The sequence below is a fragment of the Plecotus auritus genome (assembly GCF_963455305.1).
Source record: "Plecotus auritus genome assembly, chromosome: 11".
NCBI lineage: Eukaryota > Metazoa > Chordata > Mammalia > Chiroptera > Vespertilionidae > Plecotus > Plecotus auritus.
Window position 1 is genome coordinate 50,421,307 of NC_137777.1, and position 21,135 is coordinate 50,442,441.

At 40.3% G+C, this 21,135-nt stretch overlaps 1 protein-coding gene across 1 annotated transcript in view; it reads left to right on the forward strand.

Moving 5' to 3' along the window:
• Nucleotides 1–883: 883 nt before the first annotated feature.
• The window catches only part of ZC2HC1A (zinc finger C2HC-type containing 1A), a gene marked incomplete at its 5' end in the record, with an annotated part of 63,181 nt that continues 42,929 nt past the window's right edge, over nucleotides 884–21,135 (forward strand). Inside the window, 4 exon segments of the mRNA XM_080647099.1 lie at nucleotides 884–922; nucleotides 925–1,006; nucleotides 13,808–13,881; nucleotides 16,430–16,546. Of these exon segments, the coding sequence (XP_080503225.1) occupies nucleotides 884–922; nucleotides 925–1,006; nucleotides 13,808–13,881; nucleotides 16,430–16,546 (312 nt within the window).

Sequence of the window (21,135 nt, forward strand, 5' to 3'; positions counted from 1 at the left end):
CAGAACTGCACATCATGACTGGTCTCTCTGGAGCCAGTCTGAGTGGCCAGTGAAGATGCAAACGTTAGAACAGTGCTGTGCAGCTAGGGTTGAAGATGCAGCACCTTAGGAGAGCCCTCTGCAAACCAAATCTGCTAGATCTGATTATTCCAATTGGGCCCAGTTAACTACAAGGAGTCCATTTTGGCAGGTGCAGTAAGGGGTCGACACCTTCATTCCCAGTTGGTTATGACTGACAGCAACAGGACTCATTCGTCCGGTGTAGATCAGTGACCCTATAACAGCGTGCGTGCTTCCCCATTATGGGGCGGCCAGCAGGCTACCTGAGCTCAAGGGTGATCAAATGGAGGGCCAGGGTGGGCCGAGAGAAGATGCAGGTGAGGGAGCTGTTTTCAAGTGCTCCCTAAATCTCAGTTCTGCGTCCCGGACAGAAAGTGGGTTATCTTAGGAAAAGGTGGCTCAGTTCAGAACGCTGTGATAGCGACTAGGGAATGCTCTCGGTCACCAAAATCCAGCGCCCACTAGGCGGAAAATGGAAAGTGTGCCGCGTGCAGGACGTGCGTCTGGTTAGCTTGTTGGTGAAACAGACCTCAGCGGGGCGGCGGGGAACACAGAACTGCACCGACTGCACGAAGCACGGGCGATGGGGAGCCCATGCGGTGCCGAGATCGTGTGGACAGGAGGACAAGTTGTGCGGGCCACAAGGCTGGAGTGGAACAAAGGCAGAGCTGGGCGGCGGAAGGCCCTCCACCGGTTAGGTTTATGGCCGAATCGCCAGGGCGCCAGCCGGCGGGAAGCTGCGCCGCGGCGGCTGCGGGAGGTGCTCTCAAAGCCCCGCCCTCCACCAAGCCCCGCCCCCAGCGTCAGCCAATGGGAGCCCGGGATGTTAGCGGGTAGGGGGCGCGGCCGCGTTGCTACAGCGAGAGCTGGGGAGCTGGGCGGCGGCGGGCGCTGCCCGAGGAGTGTCCTGGAGCCCGAGGCGGCGGCGCGATGGAGGGACTGGAAGGTGAGGGGGTGAGGGGGTGAGGGGTTGCGGGCCGGGCCGCTGGAGCGGGCTCGGAACAGTTGCGGTTCCTGGACACTGGTACTGACGAGGCGAGGTCAGGTATGGAGCGGACCCCGCGGTGCCTCCGCAGGCCTGGGCGGGCGGGCGGGAGCCCGACAGCCCCGACGCTGTGGGGCTGATGACCTTCAGGCTCCCCCCTTGTATGGCCTTCAGCCGAGGTTTCCCACCCGGAGCCTGATTTGCCGCTGGCACACGCCTGCGAGTCCCTTCCGACCATTTTCTGGTCTTGCCTGACTCCTACTGTCCTATCGGTGATCACAGCCTCCAGCCAGATTTCATTTTCCTTGCAAAGTGGACCCTCCGTGAATGTCCACAGCCTCCCCACCTCCAGCGTTTGCTGGGGCCCTGGGGTGTGTCTCCCTTCTCGAGCTTCTGACACCTTCCTTGGCCAGTTGTCTTAGGTAACCTTTTTTCCATCATCTTCCGTGGGAAGGATGCCAGGAGCATCTTCCAAGGAAGTGTCGCTGGCCAGCTTTAGAGCCGGGACAATGGATTAACAGGAGGAGTTAAGGTTTTATTCAGGACGACGCGACGCGACTCCTACAGAAGAGCCAACATTGATTCCTTATCTTTGGGTTTATCCTCGTGCTGTAACCATGATTCCAGATTTTCCTTTGTTTCCATTTCTTTCCCTTTTTTTCTCTATTCATTTTACCCATTTTATCTTCTGTAAGATAGCATTTGCCTGACAACAACAAAGGAGAAAAACACCCAACTAGCATTGGCAACAACAGTTTCGAGATTCTTTTTCAAATTGTGGTTAAACCTTCTGATGAAGTATAGCCTGGGGAATTGAAAGATTCATAGTAAACACCTGAAGGATGATAATCAAGAATTCTGATAAATGACTATTTGTGGGCAGCTGTAGTATATAACAAATGAAGGTCTTGTTCTTTGCTTATTTAAGTCATTTTAGGCAGATCATTCAAGTTTCTATGAAATAAAAATTATAGTGACAATACTTGCTTTCAAGACACTTTTGTTCAGAGGACTCCTGGAGGCAGATTTTTTTTTTTTTTAATGAACTTTGAAAGGTGGTGGATAATATTATAGCACAGTAAGATCTTGGGTTCTGGAATTCTCACAAGGTTATCATAATACACATAAAAGTGCCTAGAATAGTTTTTCTACAGATTTTTATTTTGAATAACATTTATGTTGAATAACATTTGTAATACAGGCAAAGATCTTCATCTAATTTTTCACTTATATATGCTAAGCACCTAAGACAGTGTCTGGCACAAAGTAGGTACTCAATAAATACTTGTTAGATAAGTGACTGTCTATGATAGGCACTATTTTAGACCCTGAGATGTAGCCAAAACCAAAAAAACAAAAACAAAAAAAGTCAAAACCCTGCTCTTATTGAGCCTACATTTTAGTGACTATATATATATATATGAGAGCTAGCATTTTTAAAAAATACGTTTTTATTGATTTCAGAGGGGAAGGGAGAGGGAAGAGAGATGGAAATATCATTGATGAGAGAGAATCATTAATCGGCTGCCTCCTGCATGCTTCCCACTGGTGATGGAGCCGAAACCCAGGCATGTGCCCTGACTGGGAATCAAACCATGACCTCCTGGTTCACAGGTTGATGCTTAGTCACTGAGCACGCCGGCCAGGCAAACTATATTTTAGCAGTGCCAAGACATTACTATTGAAATCTTCCTAAGAATGCTTTTAAAATATAATGAAAACCTATTATAATTCTCAATTCCACGGGTGGAGAAATACATGAATTCTGATGTAATATGTATAGTATGTTATGGGCTCAGGTTTGATGCAACATATTAAACAGCATTTGCTTTTTACTCTTCATTTGATGTTTTTGTTCTTTTCATAGGGCAAAACAATTGAATACTCATTATTTCAAATGGTTTAAACTAATAAGTTGAAGTTAGGACAGTGCCTTTTTTTTTCTTTTTAAAAAAAAATCAGTCCCTTTTAAGTCACACTTTGCAAAGATCAAAACTTTGAGTTTTAAAGTTAACACTCAGTAATTTCATCTATGTCTTCATTTAATAAATATTGATACAATGACAGATATTTTTTTTGCTCTATTAATGTCTAGCATCTTGGAGTTGTCTAATAAGCATTATATTGCCGTATCCAGCAGAAAATCTTAGGAGTTTGCTTAACGTATCATAGTAATTGAGCAAATATTGCACTGTTGGCATTAGACCAATGTTTCTAGTTGAAATCAGTTACCAGGCTAATCTCGATGGTAAAAGCAGAAAATATATTATGGACCCCTGAAAAATTTCAATGTCATACTCTTATAACTTTCTTTGCATGTGCATCTTTATCACTTATGTTATTTTTTGTTTTCCTGGACCTTTATGTTCCGGGAGTGTCAAGAGATGAGCTATTATGAACACTGTATTTCAAAACCGAATACCGATGCTTTCTCATGATTTTTTATAAACTATATCTGAGCACTTTTGCATTGTGTGGATAATTAGAGCAAATCCTTTACTTCTTCTTCACCTAAATCTTGTCACCTGTAGGTATATCTAAGGGCAACAGAGGTAGTTCTAGACTTGGGACAGTTCCAATCTCTCATAAGCTTTTCATCTGCAAAGTGGACAGATGATGAACCCTAAGCAGATTTTATCCATATACTATGGCCCGATGAAGATTCGTGCAAGAATGGGCCTTCGTTCCCCTGGCTGCCGGCACCGCCTTCGCTCTGGCCGGAGCAGCCTTTCCACTCTGGCTCGGAGCCGCCTTTCTGCCTTCCCATGCTGCCCAGAGGCCTGGAGCGGCTGGGGTGGTGTGGAATGCCTGTGTTGTCACCATGGCGACAACGCAAGTGTCCTGGCCCATCCCTGGCCACTCATTGCCTGTGTATGCAAATTAACCCTCCATCTTTGTTGGGTTAATTTGCATACACACTCCTGATTGGCTGGTGGGTGTCACGAAGGTATGGTCAATTAGTATGTTACTCTTTTATTAGGTAGATGCAGCATTGTCATTCCTTTCATAACACCTTGATAAGAGGTTATTAACAACTACAGGCCCGGTGCACGAATTCGTACACCAGTGGGGTCCCTCATCCTGGCCTGTAGGATCAGGCTGAAACTGGCTCTCCAACATCCCCCGAGGGGTCCCGGATTGTGAGGGGGCGCAGGCCAGGCCAAGGGACCCCACCAGTGCACGATCGGGGCCGGGGAGGGACTGCGATAGGGCTCCAGGGCATGTCTGACCCCGTCTTGCCCAGCCCCTATCAGAGCCGAATGGGGCTGGCTGGCTGGGGAGGGACGTGGGAGGTTGACCAGCCAGGGAGGGACTGCAGGAGGGCTCCAGGGCGTGTTCGGCCTGTCTTGCTCAGTCCCAATCGGCTGGACCCCAGCAGCAAGTTAACCTACTGGTCAGAGTGTCTGCCCCCTGGTGGTCAGTGCATGTCATAGTGACTGGTCGACCGGTTGACTGTCTGCCCCCTGGTGGTCAGTGCATGTCATATCGAGTGGTTGAGCAGCCTTAGCATATCATTAGCGTATTATGTTTTGATTGGTTGAATGGTCGACCGCTTGACTGGACACTTAGCATATTAGGCTTTTATTATATAGGATTGTGACAGAGACCAATCAGGCTGCTTCCCTCTTTTGGACTGCTGAAGGTAGTAGATCTTGGTGTACTGTCTCGGAAACTTGATGTGTAGTCTGATTGCTCTTCTCCAATGAAGCCTTCCATCTAGTGCAGTGGTTCTCAACCTTTCTAATGCCGCGACCCTTTAATACAGTCCCTCATGTTGTGGTGACCCCCAACCATAAAATTATTTTCGTTGCTACTTCATAACTGTAATTTTGCTACTGTTATGAATTTGTAATGTAAATATCTGTGTTTTCCGATGGTCTTAGGCTCTACAGCAGTGGTTTTCAACCTGTGGGTCCCGACCCACAGGTTGAGAACCGCTAGCAGGGTTGCCTAAGACCATCGGAAAACACAGATATTTACATTACGACTCATAACAGTAGCAAAATTACAGTTATGAAGAGCAACAAAAATAATTTTATGGTTGGGGGTCACCACAACATGAGGGACTGTATTAAAGGGTCGCGGCATTAGAAAGGTTGTGAATCAGCGATCTAGTGGAAGACAGCCATCCTGTCTCATCAGAGTTCTTTTTTGTTTTGTTTCTCCCTAGTCTAAACACATATTAGTTTACTGACTTATTCTTACCTTTATTAACATATCTAGCATTCTTTGTTTTTTGGTACTCAGTTGGATGCTGGGTATTTTAATAACCAATGTGTTGGAGAGGCCTGTGTTTGGATCCTAGCTTTGTTTCTTTCTAGCTCTATGATTTGTACCAGTTAATCTGAATCTCATTTTCGTCAGCTATAAAAAAATGGAGTTATTAAAAGCCAATCTGCCTGAAGTATATTATTAAATGACATAATATGTACAAAGCATTTAGCGAAGTGCCTACTACATAGACCCCCTCAGCACTTGTTTATTGGGTGGACAAAACCACAGGAGTGTGTTAGGAGCCGTTCAGTATAGATAAAACAGGGTGCTTGGAAGTGATTGGGGCAATCCCACTGGATAACCATAGCAGGAGGATAGTAGGAGAAGGGACAGGCTGAAAATACATATGTGATGAGAATTTGAACTAAGAAAAAAGTAGCAGGAATTAAAAAAGATAGATTAGAAGACATTTCTGAGCTGGAAAGATGAGATATGACTGCTGGATGTGAGAGGGAACAGGAATCAAAGATAAAGCAGCTTTCTAGCTTGGACTAAGAAGTAGTAGTACTATCTTTAACCAAGAAGAAGGCCAAGTTTGGAAGATGAGGTAATGAGTTTGTGGCTTTCCAAATGTTGTACTTGTGCAATGCTTTGGGGATATCTGGTGGAAAAGTCTCATAGGTATTTGGAAGTATCTCTCTGAAGTTTTTAGTTTAGTAGTCATCAGCATAGAAAAGATAGCAAATGGATGCATTCACCCGGGAAAGCTATATTTAACGAGATGAAGAAAGAAACTTGGGCAGAACAGATGCTATAGGTTTGAGCAGGAAGGGAAATTGGAGAGGTTTAAACATTGTCAAGAAAGGGCAATAGGGGAGAAACTAATATTCGTATGTGCCAGAAAAAAGCCCGTGACCCCTGATATTCCTCGAGGTCTAAGTACTGACCAGCTCAAAAACTCTGCTTAGCTTCAGATCTGAAAAACTTGGGCTTAAAAGAGACATACATTGAAGCCAAGAGAGAAAGGACATTAAAGACAAGGTGGAAGGGGTCGATCAGCAGTGCCTAATGTTATAGAAAGGTTTAGTAGGATGAGGATTCAAAAGGGGCCTTTGAATTCGAGAATTAGTAGATGAATAGTGTTTTTTAAGGTCTCTAATGTCTCTTATTGAAACAGCTTTCCCCCGATCCTACTCTCTTCCTAAGCATACATACACATAGCATCATGACTGTCCTCTCTCCCCTTCCTTTGCTCTATTTTTTAAAATATATTTTTATTGATTTCAGAGAGGAAGGGAGAGGCAGAGAGAGATAGAAACATCAATGATGAGAGAGAATCATTGATTGGCTGCCTCCTGCACTCCCCACACTGGGGATTGAGCCCGCAACCCAGGCATGTGCCCTGACCGGGAGTCGAACCTGGGACCCTTCAGTCTGCAGGTCAACACTCTATCCACTGAGCCAAACCAGCCAGGGCTGCTCTACTAGGACTTTTTCTACATTGTACTTATCCCCACCTGACATTTCATACATTTAATTGTTTTTATTTATGTTTTTCTATTAGTAGAGTAGAAGCTTCATGAAATCTGGGTCTTTCCCCCCCCCCATCACCGTTTGCCAACCGCCTAGAACAGTTCCCACCTCATAGGTGCTCAATAAGTATGTCCTTGTTGAATCAACAAATGGATCTATTTTAATACAGTGATTAGATCTAATAAAGTTTGCGTGCAGTTTAGGTAGGAAGTGAATGAGAGATAATAAGGAGGAACTAGTCAGTAAATGTGTTTCCAGAAATGTGCTACTCTGGACATAGGTCCTAAATATCTCTGGGAGGAGAGGGGAAAAATGATTTCTGTTGGGGAAATAACAGCATACTAAATCTTTTTTTTAAGACTGAGAAAGTTCTGTTCTAAGAAAACCCATTTGTTTCATCTAGAATTTTCCAAACATTAGACCATGGAGCAAGGAATATGAGGGTGATTGGACAAAGTAGTGGAAATGATTAATTAGGTTCAGACTAGGTAGAAAGGGACATGCAGCCCGAGTCAGGTTATCAAGAACATGTAAGTTACTTTGAGATGGAGAAAGTGTTTTAAGAGAGCAATAGAAGGTCTGTTGCTTGGAGGGAGCTTGAGTATTTTGAGAGTCCAGAGGAGGACCCTTGGTGCTTTTGCTGAAAGTGGAATGGAGGTGAAGGTTATGTGTTGAGTAGGTTAAGTGTGAATATGAAATCTAGGATGAGCTGAAAAAGGGAAATCCTGTGAGATAGTAAAGATTGTCGAACTGGAAGTAATACAGAGGGTTGTAACAAGAAAGTTGATATAATAGATGCCATGGCCTCAAAAGTGGGGAGGCTTGTTGAGTTTTAAAGGCTGGATTCAGATGTTGAAGAAGCAGACATGCCACACAGAGACCAGCACTGTTCTTCGTGTCCAGGACTTCTTTTCTCTTAAAAATGCTCTCTCCTGGTTTTAAAATTTATACATTTTAGAATTTCGTAACTATTTTAGATAACAGCATATTATTTCACATCACCTATATAATATGTAAAGATATCATTTCAAACCTTATTATCATGCATGTTTTGAAGTTGCTAAATAAAGCAACTCATAACAGAATCAGTAATGTGTGTAGGATCAATTTTGTAAGGCGAGGTTGGCTTCTTGAGTGTTTTAGAATATTAAAGTACTTTATATGCTTGGTTCTGTCCATCAGTTTGAGTGCCTTTTTTGTACACCATTAGCTCTCTGCTATAATAATCATCCCCTGAATGTTATCTCTACTGTATTTTTATAAGCTGCAAAATTTGCTAGCTTTTGCTATTCAGGAGAGACTAGTGGAGTTTGCCTGGAGTAGTATTTTTTTATTTCATTGGTTGTGAAGCATTTTTATATGTAACAACTCAGTCAATCCTCATTAAATTTTAAGGTAGATTGAACAGGTATTATATCCTAATTAAACTGAGGCTGCCTGTATGATTAATCATACCCTATAAGGCTATTCCCTAAGACCAGCTAATATAAGGAAATTATAAATTTATATATCTTTATTTTGAATGAAGTAATTATATTTTTTCTTTTTTGAGATAATTGTTTTAAGTTCTTTTTCTTTAATGCTATACCTTTTTAAAAAATGTCTTTTAGTGATAATAATTTTCTTTTTCTTTAAAGACAATTTGAACATGTTTGATAATTTGTAAGAATTAATTCCAGGAGTTGAATTTTATTATATTATAGTTTTCTGGTTGTGGTTAAGTTTTAAGTTTTTGAATTTTACAAAAAGAAACATGATTTGGTGTTTAGATATATGACGACATAAGTCATGTGGACTGTTAGCTTTGTGGGAGCAGTGATGCTGCCATTCCAGCCTGTGTCACTAGTACTTAATACATGCTTGGCAAGTCGGTGCCTGAGTAGGCACATTATTTCCAGATGTTGAATTGATTTTTCTTTTTTTTTTTTTTAAAAATAAATCTTTATTCAGATTATTACAATTATTTCTCCTTTTCCCCCCATAGCTCCCCTCCACCCAGTTCCCACCCCACCTTCTGCCCTTACCTCCCCCCCACTGTCCTCATCCATAGGTGTATGATTTTTGTCCAGTCTCTTCATGAACCCCCCCATACCCCTTTCCCCCTGAGAATTATCAGTCCACTCCCTTTCTATGCCCCTGATTCTATTATATTCACCAGATTATTCTGTTCCTCAGGTTTTTAATTCACTTGATTTTTAGGTTCACTTGTTGATAGATATGTATTTGTTGTTCATAATTTTTCTCTTTACTTTTTTCTTCTTCCTCTTCTTTAAGAATACCTTTCAGCATTTCATATAATACTGGTTTGGTGGTGATGAACTCCTTTAGCTTTTTCTTATTTGTGAAGCTCTTTATCTGCCCTTCAATTCTGAATGATAGCTTTGCTGGGTAGAGTAATCTTGGTTGTAGGTTCTTGCTATTAATCACATTGAAAATTTCTTGCCACTCCCGTCTGGCCTGCATAGTTTCTGTTGAGAAATCAGGTGACAGTCGTATGGGTGCTCCCTTGTAGGTAACTAACTGTTTTTCTCTTGCTGCTTTTAATATTCTCTCTTTGTCTTTTGCTCTTGGCATTTTAATGATGATGTGTCTTGGTGTGGTCCTCTTTGGATTCCTTTTGTTTGGGGTTCTGTGTGCTTCCTGGACTTGTAGGTCTATTTCTTTCACCAGGTGGGGGAAGTTTTCGGTCATTATTTCTTCAAATAGGTTTTCAGTATCTTGCTCTCTCTCTTCTTCTGGCACCCCCATAATTCTGATGTTGGTACACTTGAAGTTGTCCCAGAGTCTTCTTACACTATCTTCAACTTTTTGGATTTTTTTTTTTGCTTTTTGCTTTTTCGGTTGAGTGTTTTTTGCTTTGTGTTTCAATTCTTTGACTTGATTTTTGTGTTCCTCTTGTCTGTTTTTGGGTCTCTGTATAATATTTTTTATTTCAGTCAGTGTATGTTTAATTTCTAGTTGGTCCTTTTTCATATCTTCGAGGGTCTCGTTATATTTATCGGCCTTTTCTAGGATATTCTTGAAAAGCCTTATAACCGTGGTTTTGAATTCTATATCCAGTCGTTTGTTTTCCTCCATTTCTTTCGTTTGTGATCTGATTCTTTGACGCTGCATTTTCACTGCTTCCCTGAGTTGGTAAGGTAGATTTGTGTGCTAGGTTTCCAATATGGCCCAGTGGGTCTGCCTCCCCAGTTAACCTGAGGTGGACACTCTTGGTGCACCCCTTTGTGGACTGTGTGTACAGCCTTGTTGTAATTAAGTCTTGATTGTTGTTGGTATCACTGGGAAGGATTGACCTCCAGGCCAGTTGGCTGTAAGGATCAGCTGTGTCTATGCTGGGAGAAGTTCGGTGCTGGAGACAGCCTTATAGGATTAGACTTGCCAAATTGCAATAGCCTCTGTGCTCAGCTTGGATGGGGTGGAGTCTCAGTCTTGGCTTCCTGTCAGCCTTACCCTTGCGCGCACGTGCGCGTCTTCAGACCTCCACCTTCCCTGGCTCCTGAGTCTCTGCCCGAGAGTCCAGACTCCCCCCACAAGAGCGTGGGTCCCAGGGGCTCGCCTGGAACCGGGGTTCAGTGCAGTCAGGAACCTCCGACTCCCTTCCACTAGGGAAAGCCTGTGGCAACCTCCGCAGCCTTTGTGCGCACTGGCACGTGCGCGCACGCGCTTTCAGTCCTCCGCCTTCCCCGGCTCCCGAGTCTCCACCCGAGAGTCCAGACTCCCCCCATAAGAGCGTGGGTCCCCAGGGGCTCGCCTGGAACCGGGGTTCAGTGCAGTCAGAACTGGGGCCCAGTGGAGTCAGGAATCTCCGACTCCCTTCCACTAGGGAAAGCCTGTGGCAACCTCTGCAACCTTTGTGCGCACTGGCGTGCGCGCGCGCACTTTCAGTCCTCCGCCTTCCCCGGCTCCTGAGTCTCCGCCCGAGATTCCAGACTCCCCCCACAAGAGCGTGGGTCCCCAGGGGCTCTCCTGGAACTGGGGTTCAGTGCAGTCAGAACTGGGGTTCAGTGCGGTCGGGGGCTTCCTTCCCCCTTCCGCCAGAGAAAGTCAGCCAGGCTCTCAGCCGCCCTTCCTCTCTGCGCGCACAAAGACCCTTTGCCGTACCTCCAATTCTCTGTGAGCTTTTCTCTTTCCTTCTAGTTGTAGAATTTTCACTCAGCCAGCTTTCCTGTGGTTCTGGATGGTGTCCGTTCTGTCTTTTAGTTGTAGTTTTGAAATTGTTGTGCGAGGCAGCAGTTTAGGTGCTTACCTATGCCACCATCTTGGTTTCTCTCTTGAATTGATTTTTCTCAGTAATTAGTTTTTGTAAGATTTTGCTTTGTCATTTATTCGACAGGCAGATACTGAAATGCACTTTGAAGCAAGTAAAATATGTGATACTTTTTAACATTTAGGGTTGATGAATTTTAAAGTCATTACTTAGAACTTAAAGGAATACATGAAAACTATAAATAAGCAAGCTAAAGAGATTACGCAGCATGTGGTATCATTTTGACCATCATTGTGAAGGCATTTTTATTTTAATATACCTAATATATTTTATCTGGCAACCTGAATTAAGTGATCCAGATAAATGGAGTTGCTTTCCCTAAATAACCTGGCTTCTGGTATTGGAGAAGGACAAATCAGGCAGATCTTAGCTTTGCTTTTGTGTTGTCCACTGCTTAACTGCCACCATAGACATTGCCTCTATCTGAGGTGACAAATAGTCACTATCTACTACTAAAATAGTGCAGTGGACTGTTAGAAGAGAGAACAAACCAGTTTCTCTGTCACTGTTTGATTATATTCCCACCAATGTCTCTTGATTCTCCTGATTAATTTTTGTGAACCCACTAAATAAGTTATATGTGGAACAAATTATATGAGGTCATAATTGTACTTTATGCATGAGTTTATTTATGTTACTTCTTTGTCTTATATATGACTAGTGGCCTGGTGCACAAATTCGTGAACATTGAAAGGAAATTAATTAGAAGAAATATTTTAACATCGCTATTTGCCCTTCTCTATAATAGAAGTGTCAACCAAATTCACAGTCGACAATGATAGGTCGAAACACACACGTGCAATAGGCGCCAGCGAGAGCTTTATATGTATCGCGCATGTGCGAGTCAACTTAGCCCAGGGGTGGGCAAACTTTTTGACTCGAGGGCTACAATGGGTTCTTAAACTGGACTGGAGGGCCAGAACAAAAGCTTGGATGGAGTGTTTGTGTGAACTAATGTAAATTCAAAGTAAAGGAGTGGAGGGAAGAGCAAGAGAACCGTATAGAACAGCCGGATTCGGCCCACGGGCTGTAGTTTGCCCAAGGCTGACTTAGCCTTTTATAGATATATAGATACAGAACAAACTTGCTTTTATAGATACAGAATAAACTTGCTTAATTAGACCTGCTTTCTGATTTAGCTCAACTTTTTCCAGCCCAGGGAAGCATCACCCCAACTTCTCTTTCAGGTAATTGTCAGCAACACAGCAGTAAATATCAACATGAAGCGGATTGTTATTGTAGATCATGCAGGGAGAACAAAGGGTAAAATGTCTAACTGCAGCAGTGTTTGACTATATTCTGTGCAGTGAGAAAACCTGAAGTCATTTTCAAGGTCCACCATTTCTTCTTTTCAGTCGTGTCAAGTTTCTAAGCTTCCTAAATCTCTGTCTTCTGGAAAATAGGATCCCACTGAGTCTCCTATCTACCTACTCCAGGACTTCTGTGAGGATCAAATGAGATGAGGCACGGGAAAATGCTTCACAGACATTTGGTTACAGTGTAAATGTTTTCACCTGGCTATAAAGCAAGTAGTGTTCCTGGGCTGAAGAAACTCCAAGGAGGCTAGTTGCTAGGGATAGGAAGCTGGGTGTTGCTACATGACATCATTACCTGGATGGACACTTAGCATATTAGCCTTTTATACATATAGATAAAAGAATTGTAACAATTAGTGCAATATTCAGCAGAAAATATGGTAAAGATATAGGTTTAAGTATAATTTTTAGAAAATTACAGTTATGGAAATAAATTTAGATTTGATATTTTGAAAGATAATAAAAATGACAAATTGACTCAGTTATGTAGAATTCCAAAGAATGTAGTTTCTGTTATCATTTTCATAACAAAATTTGTTGCATGAAAGTACATGATACATGTATTAATTTTTTTAAAATCCTCACCTGAGGATATGTTTTTTTATTGACTTTAGAGAGAGAGGAAGGGAGAGAAAGTGAGAAAATTGATGTGAGAGAGAAATATCGAATGGTTGCCTCCCGCATGTGCCCCGACGGGGGATCTAACTACTGGGAATCGAACCCACAACCTTTTGGTGTATGGAATGGGACAACATTCCAGCCAGCCAGGGCTGTGTTAATTTTTGATTGAGTAGAAGTTGCAGCAGCTTCTATCTTCTTAATCAGTTTATGCCCATAAGGTCAGAATATCTTAACTTGGTAGGCCATTGAATTTTAATACATGTATAAAATAATGAAAAATTCCCATAATATGTCTGTTTGCATAGTAACCAGATGATCTTTTCCTTAAAGCATTATACTTACTATTTTATAAGGTGTTAAACAGAACAAGTTTCTTTTTATCCTAGATTATCTCAGGAAACCAGATCAATGATCACCAATGTTGTTTCTGAATGCTTTGAAGATTAATACTATATAATATTAACCTTCAAATAAATTTGATTTTTAAAGTTGAGTAATTTACAATGGAGCTATCCTATAAATTAAGAGAATATGATAAATTGATTTGGTTAAAAGTAAATCAGATACTTCCAACATGTCAGTTTAGTAATCTTTAAATCAGGACTTGGCATGGCCTTGTTGACCACTGATAAACTCTTAAGTCTGGTGCTCATTTTAATTGATAATGTTGCTTATTTAAAATGAAACAAGACTTTTTTTTTCATAAGAACTGATAACTTATATATGAAGCTAAAAGAAGACATTAAAACGTGGAAGCTTCACAATTTGAACATAAAATACTATTGAGTAAATTCTTTTCTGTTTTAGAAAATGGGAGTGTTCAAGTTGGAGAATTATTACCTTGCAAGATTTGTGGAAGAACATTTTTTCCAGTGGCATTAGTGAGTACCCTTTTCCTTTGGGATGTGATAGATCAGTAGTCATTCAATACTTTTGGACAACTCTCCTAGAAACAACCTCTGTGGAATAATTGGATGAGATACTGGCTAGTGTTCTTTGTTCAAGAGTAGAAATTCCTTCCATGTCTTCTCGTCCCTTCAGAGTTTGATTGGTCTTCAGAACTTCTCTATTAAAGTATTGAAGTGTTCCTCTCTTGGTGGGGATATTAACAGAAACAAAGCAGAAAACTCTTAGAAATGCATAATGTATTTAAAGGTATAGAATGATACAGTGTCTGGATTTGCTTTAAAGTACTTCAGGAAAAGAGCTGGGATAAATGGAACAAGATTGCTAAAGGGTTGGTAATTGTTGAAGCAGGGTGATGAGTAAAAGGGGAGTTCGTTACACTATTTTCTCAGTGGTTATGTACGTTTGAAATAGTCAAAAGAAAAATGGTTTTCAATGAAAAGTGTACCTAAAATACATTACACATTCTTTAGATACTTAGTACATACAAATAAAAGCAATTTTAACTGATTTTAATATACAGTAGCCATCTGAATAGAGAATAAGGAAAAAATGCCTATTTTATTGTACTTACATATTGTATTGTACTTTCAAATATAAATATACATCTAATATTTTAATGTAAAGTCTTTTCTTTGAATATGGATCTGATTAGAATTCTACGATATAGCATTTTTCATCCTCTTAATATTTCCAATTTGTTTCTTTTAAGCAAAGTGAGGAATTAATGATCCATAAATGTCAGTCGGACTACAGACTCCTCTTACATGACAACTCTTCTTAATTCTTTAAAATTGGCTTTCCCGCCCTAGCTGGTTTGGTTCAGTGGATAGTGCTTTGGCCTGTGGACTGAAGGGTCCCAGGTTCGATTCCAGTCAAGGGCACCTGCCTGAGTTGCAGGCTCAATCCCCAGTGGGGGGCATGCAGGAAGCAGCTGATCAATGATTCCCTCTCATCATTTGATATTTCTCTCTCTCTCTCTCTCTCTCTCTCTCTCCCCCTCTCCCTCTCCCCCTCCCCCTCCCCCTTCCTCTCTGAAATCAATTACAAAATATATAAATAAACTTGGCTTTCCCACACTTAATTCAGTGATTCTTAAAAATCAATTCACTATTTTTCATATCATTTTCAAAGCATTCACCTGAGTTTCCATAGGAAAAAAGTTCTCTTTTTGCCCTCATTTATTTATGTAATATATTTAATTAGATGATGTGATCACTGCAATAGCTACAGCTGGTATATACCTCAGTTTTGGGGACAAACACTACATACTTTTGACATAGACTACTGAACATGTGAAAGATGTTTTAAGTCACCTGCTAGCCATAATTTTTTTTTAAAAATAAATTTTTATTGATTTCAGAGAGGAAGGGAGATGGAGAGAGAGATAGAAACATCAATGACGAGAGAGAATAATCGATCGGCTGCCTCCTGCACGCTCCACAGCAGAGATCAAGCCCACAACCTGGGCATGTGCCCCTGACCGGAATCGAACCCGGGACCCTTCAGTCCGCAGGCCAATGCTCTATCCACAGAGCCAAATTGGCTAGGGCTAGCCATACTTCTTAATACTTAAAAGATTTTATTCTAACTGCTATAATTACAGTGCTTGTTTGTCAAATGAAAATAAGTATGTACAACAATAGATTACTAATTGTGTGTTGAAAAATATGAGAGGCTCCAGGAACCGAGCCAACCAGTTTGGAGGTTTCCTCTTGTTTGAACAGTTCAAGCTGTTCAGTTAGTGTTTATCAAAATACAAAAAGGAAAAAAGTTCATTTAATGCACTGATGTCATCAGTCCACATGTTTTATTTCGTGGAGGGAGAAGGATTATTTATCCATTAGGTTAATTGGAGATCAGTTAAGAAAGCTTCTACTGTAATGCTCTTAAAATGAATAAATATGTGAATAATTGAATGAATGAGTTTGCGATCATGTTAAGAAAAATATCTGTAGGAATGGAGCACTAGAAGGCTCAAGAAAAATCCTGGGTAAAGAATGGCAGAAAATGTGAGTTCTAGAAGGGAAAAAAGGGATAATTGTAGAGGAAGGACGCAGGAACACAAATCTGACCACTTTGTCCTGTTATTTCATGTTAGCTTTAGTAAGCCGAACTACCTCTATTATAGCAACTTTGTAATCCTAATACAAATGCATTCTCCATATATACTTTTTTTTAGTATTTATTTTTAGGTATTTAATGATGAAAATAACTTTTTCCCCACTCAAATAGCTTTGACTTAGTAACATTATTACCCTTATTCTTAGCAGTGTGAAACTAGGAGAATATTAAATAACTCAATAACATGTTGAAAGGGTTTTTAATCTATACCTTTTATGGTAAGAAAGATAACTAATAGCATGCATTATATATGCTTTATAGCAATTTTAGTCAAAGCAAGGTATGTCTTATTTATGTATTATTTATTGCTTATTTCATCTTCGGTTTTTAAACCGGCAATTTAAAGTCTTCCCTTCTGTAGAAATGAAAATGATACATTGAGTTTCTTTATCTTAACAGAAAAAACATGGACCCATTTGCCAGAAGACTGCCACTAAAAAACGGAAGACTTTTGATTCGAGCAGACAAAGAGCTGAAGGAACTGATATTCCAACAGTAAAACCTCTAAAACCTAGGGTAATTGTATAACCTTTGAACAGTATGAACCTTGTTGCTATATATATGTATTGAAAAAATTATCATTATCTGTTATACTAATCTATAATAATAAAAGCGTAATATGCTAATTAGACTGGACAGCTGAACGATCTTCCGGACGTCATTCCAGACGTCCTTCCGGATGAAGCCACCACAGCGGGGACCGAAGCAGAGGTGGTCAGGGGCGATCAGGCTGGCAGGCGAGCAGTTAGGGGCGATTAGGCAGGCAGGCGAGTGGTTAGGGGCCATCAGGCAGGAGGTGAGTGGCTAGGGGTGATCAGACAGGCAGGGAGGTGAGTGGTTAGGGGCCAGCGGTTCCGGATTGCGAGGGGGATCCCTGAGGATCGGGCCTAAGCCAGCAATCAGACATCCCCTGAGGTATCCCGGATTGCGAGAGAGTGCAGGCCAGGCTGAGGAACCCCACCTCCATGCATGAGTTTGTGCATCGGGCCTCTAGTATTGAATAATAACCAAAATTTTGTGTACTGTTCTCAGTTTAGAAATGATCACAAACTTACTTATTTTAGACTTCAGAAAGAGGGAAGCCAAACTACTCTCTCAACTCCAATTATTATAGTGAGGTTTTTCTAGCATTGGAGGATCACTTGCTTAGCTGTATAGGCTGGAAATAATTAAAAGCCCTCCTCACATGTTCCTTTTAAGTCATTGTTAACTACCTGAGCTATACTTTAATGTGTTAAAGTCTCTCTTACCAGTAGAGCAATCCCTGTATACAAAGGTAAAGCTATAATTTATAGACATCTTAGCATCCTAGAGATAGATTATCTTGATTGATAGATTGTCAATATTTGTGATCTTATTATGCTTTCTGGGAAAAACTTATCAGTTGCTCAACTGTCCTCACATAGCCGTTGACAACTTCTTTTCTTTCTTGTTATCAAAGCAATGAATCTCCTATAATAATGTCTCTTTAATATCACTGTGATAGTTTATATTGCTAAGAATAAGTCACATAAATACTTTGACAAAGTTTTAAAGAGTTATTTCAGTGAAATAGTCAAAATTTGAATACCTCATTGAATAAGTTTTTGAAACAACCTTGCTTTCAGTGGTAATAACTTCTCCCATTGGTGCAAAAAACATTTTGGAGTCTTGGAGGGAAGGCGGGGGAGGATGGGTGGGTGGGAGATAATCAACCAAAGACTTTGTATGCATATATGCATAAACCCTGAACACAGACAGTAGGCTGGTGAAGATCTGGGGTGGGGATCACTGGGGTGGGCGAAGGGAACATATGTAATACTTTCAACAAAGATTTGAAATGAAACAAAACATTTCCCTGTGGGCCAATTAATCTTACTGATAAAATCATTTGGGTAATAGAAAAAAATGGAATGTTCATTTTTGTATTTTCGTCCACTTATCCAAGGGAATATTGGTGAATTTTGAATAAGGTAAACCATTATTTGAGGTTTTTCTTAGTCACTGTCCAGATATATGATTGTATTTGCTTTAATTAGCTTTGAAGATAAACTACTGAAATCTCTGGGAGCAGTATAACATAGTGGGTATAAAGAAGGGCTCAAGAGTCAGTCTGCCTGATTTTAACTCTGGTCTGCTACTTAGCATGTTGTGTTGAGTGAGTTACTTAATCCATACTTCTCCTTATCTGTAAAATGGTAATAGGAGTTGTAGCATCCATCTCATGGGGTTATTATAGGGATTACATACATTTATCCATGGTATTCTCTTAAAAAGTGTTACCTTTATCCTATGTCTTTCTTATGGGTTTATATACTTAAAAATTTAATCTTCAGCAAAAGGCAAGTACAGCCATTGATTTACATTAAGTAGTTTACATTTTTGCTACTTAAATGGTGGTCCGTAGGGCTATAATATCAACACCATTTTGGAACTTGTTAGAAATGCAGAGTTTCAGGTCCCACTCACGCATACTCATTCAGCACCTACATTTTAACCCAATCCATGTTTGAGTCATACACATATTAAAGTTTGAGAAGCAGTATGTTAGAAGATTTTGAGCATTGTAGCTTACCTCTCAGTATCTTTATCTGTATCAAGGAAATTCTACAAAATCACAAGCAGAGTGGAGCAAAGCAAATACATAATCCATTTTTGGAGAAAGTAAAGGCAGGTATGCAAGGGCTGCCCAAAGCCCCTGAGATCCAGAAAGGAAGCACAGGAGTGCTGTGTGGCCGAGGCCCAGAACCTGGGAACCTGGCATCTTACAGGTGACTCCTTGATGCTGCGGGGTCTTACCGGGAAGTTTATATCCCTGGTTTACTATGGCAGCCAGGAACTGGGGTGAGCTGCAGGGGATTGGATAGCCTGGGGCTGGAATGAGCCTGGCTGAAGTGGACAAAAGCCAGGAGGGCGGAGGTGGGAGAAGAAGCAGTGTTAAGAGGCCCCACTAGTGGCAGAGACTCTCAGAAAGCACTAGAAAAGGAAAATACCCTTCTGAGGGCGCGGCACCCACTCAGTGCTGTGTCCTGTGTGAGGGAGTGTGGCTGGCAGCGGTAGTAACCTTCTTGACCCATATTGTTTTAGAGAAGCAGAAGGGGGATGTCTAATCACACTTTGAGGCCTTATTTGCATCTGTATCTGATGCAAACACAGAAGGGAGCTATTGGTATGTGTAGCCTGGAAGGCTACCCTGGGCCTCTCCTTATAAATAGCTGAACAGAAGAAAACCTAACTCATGAGAGTAATAAAACACTATTAGCTCAGCACTGATACAGACACGTTGTGGAAAAGGGAGAGGAGGGCAGCAAGACTGACCCATAGGTGAGTGATACTCACTGTGGAGCCTGCCAAAGTTGTGCTCAGACATTTCAATATCAAGCACTAAATGTCAGAGTCGCTCATCTCAAACGTGGAAATGCTTGTGTATTTAGTTAAGATTTTTGCATATATATTCATGAGAGAAGTGGAACTATAATTATTCTTTTTACCAGAGTGTTGCTCTTGTAAGACTAGTAGGAAAGTTGTTCCTTTGTTTTATATATTTTTAAAGAGTTTTTAAAAGATTGGGTGCTATTTTTTCTTAAATATCTGCAAAAATTCAATAGGGAAGAAATCTGGGCCAGGAGTTTTCTTTGTGGGTTTTTTAAAATAATAGATTCATTTAAAAAATATTTAAGACTATTGTGATTTTCTGTTTCTTCTGGTATCTGTTTTGTAGTATTTGCTGAGAATATTGTTCATTTCATCTTAATTATCAAATTTATTAACATAAAGTTTTTTTTATAATGTTTTCTTTCTCTTGTTCGTAAGAACTGGATCATGTACTATTTTCCATTCTTGGTAATTTGTATTCTCTCTATCTCTCTCTCTTTAATTAGTTTTGCCTTATTAATATTTTTGAAGAACCATGTTTTGACTTTGTTGATTCAACTTATATTCTTGATTTAAAAAATAAAGACATAATAGGAATAGTTGAAGAAAATACCCGTTATGACAAAATAAATCTCTGTTAGCACAAGAGCCAGCATCATGTTTAATGGAAAGATACTTAGAAGTAGTTCCATTAATGTCAGGAGCAAGATTCATCTCCAACCAGTATGGTACTAGCTGATAGAAAATAACAAGAAATTAGATGCATAGGGACTGGAAAACTGCCATTATTAAGAGACGAAAACCCAAAAGAATCAACTGATAAATTACTACCAATATAAGAGAAGTCAGTGAAGTAATGAAATATAATATTAGTATACAGAAACTACTAGGTTTTATATTTCAACATAAAAATGAAGAAAATACCCTTTATAAAAGAGAAACACCAATTATAAAATATTTAGCAATAAACCTTAAGTTAACAGAGCTATCAGTTCCACAAAGAGTAATTTAAAATACTACTGAAAGAAAAATGAACACTTCTTCAAATGGAAATATATCTCGTATTCTTGGATAGTTAGACTTAGCATATTAAGATTTTAAGTTCCTTAAGTTGATTCTGAATATAATGTTTCATTTTTACAGTTATAAGTCTTTTTAAAAAAACTAGACAAGCTAATTTTAAAGTTCATATGAAAAAATATCATGCAAGGATAACCAGAAAAGATAGTAAAAGAAGCAGAATGAAGTAAGCTACCCTACCAGATATTAAAATATCATAAAATCGCAATATTTAAAACAGATATTGACACAAGGATAGTCATAATAATGGAACAAAAGAGAAAGTTCAGAATAAGCTCAAATACTAAAGAGAATATGGTAAAAGTATTGTCCCAGTTCATTGGGAAGAAAAGTCAGTAAAGGATGGTGAGACAGCTATATAGCTATGTTAACAAACAAAAAATAAAGTGAAATCCATATGTCACACCACCCATCAGGATAAATTCCAAATGAGTAAGAGATTTAAAATTTTAAATGAAAACACGAAAGCTCTGGGTGGAAACATGGAAAATTCCCATTTTACTTTGGGGTGAGATTGGGCCTTGTTAACTGTGACTACAAATTCAGAGATCATAAAGAAAAGATTTGTAAATTAAACTACCTTTACAAAATAATTCTTCACATCAGAAGACTCTTCGAAAGGGTAAAAAGACGGGCATAATTATTAGGGAGGGTTGGGGCTAGTCTCCTTT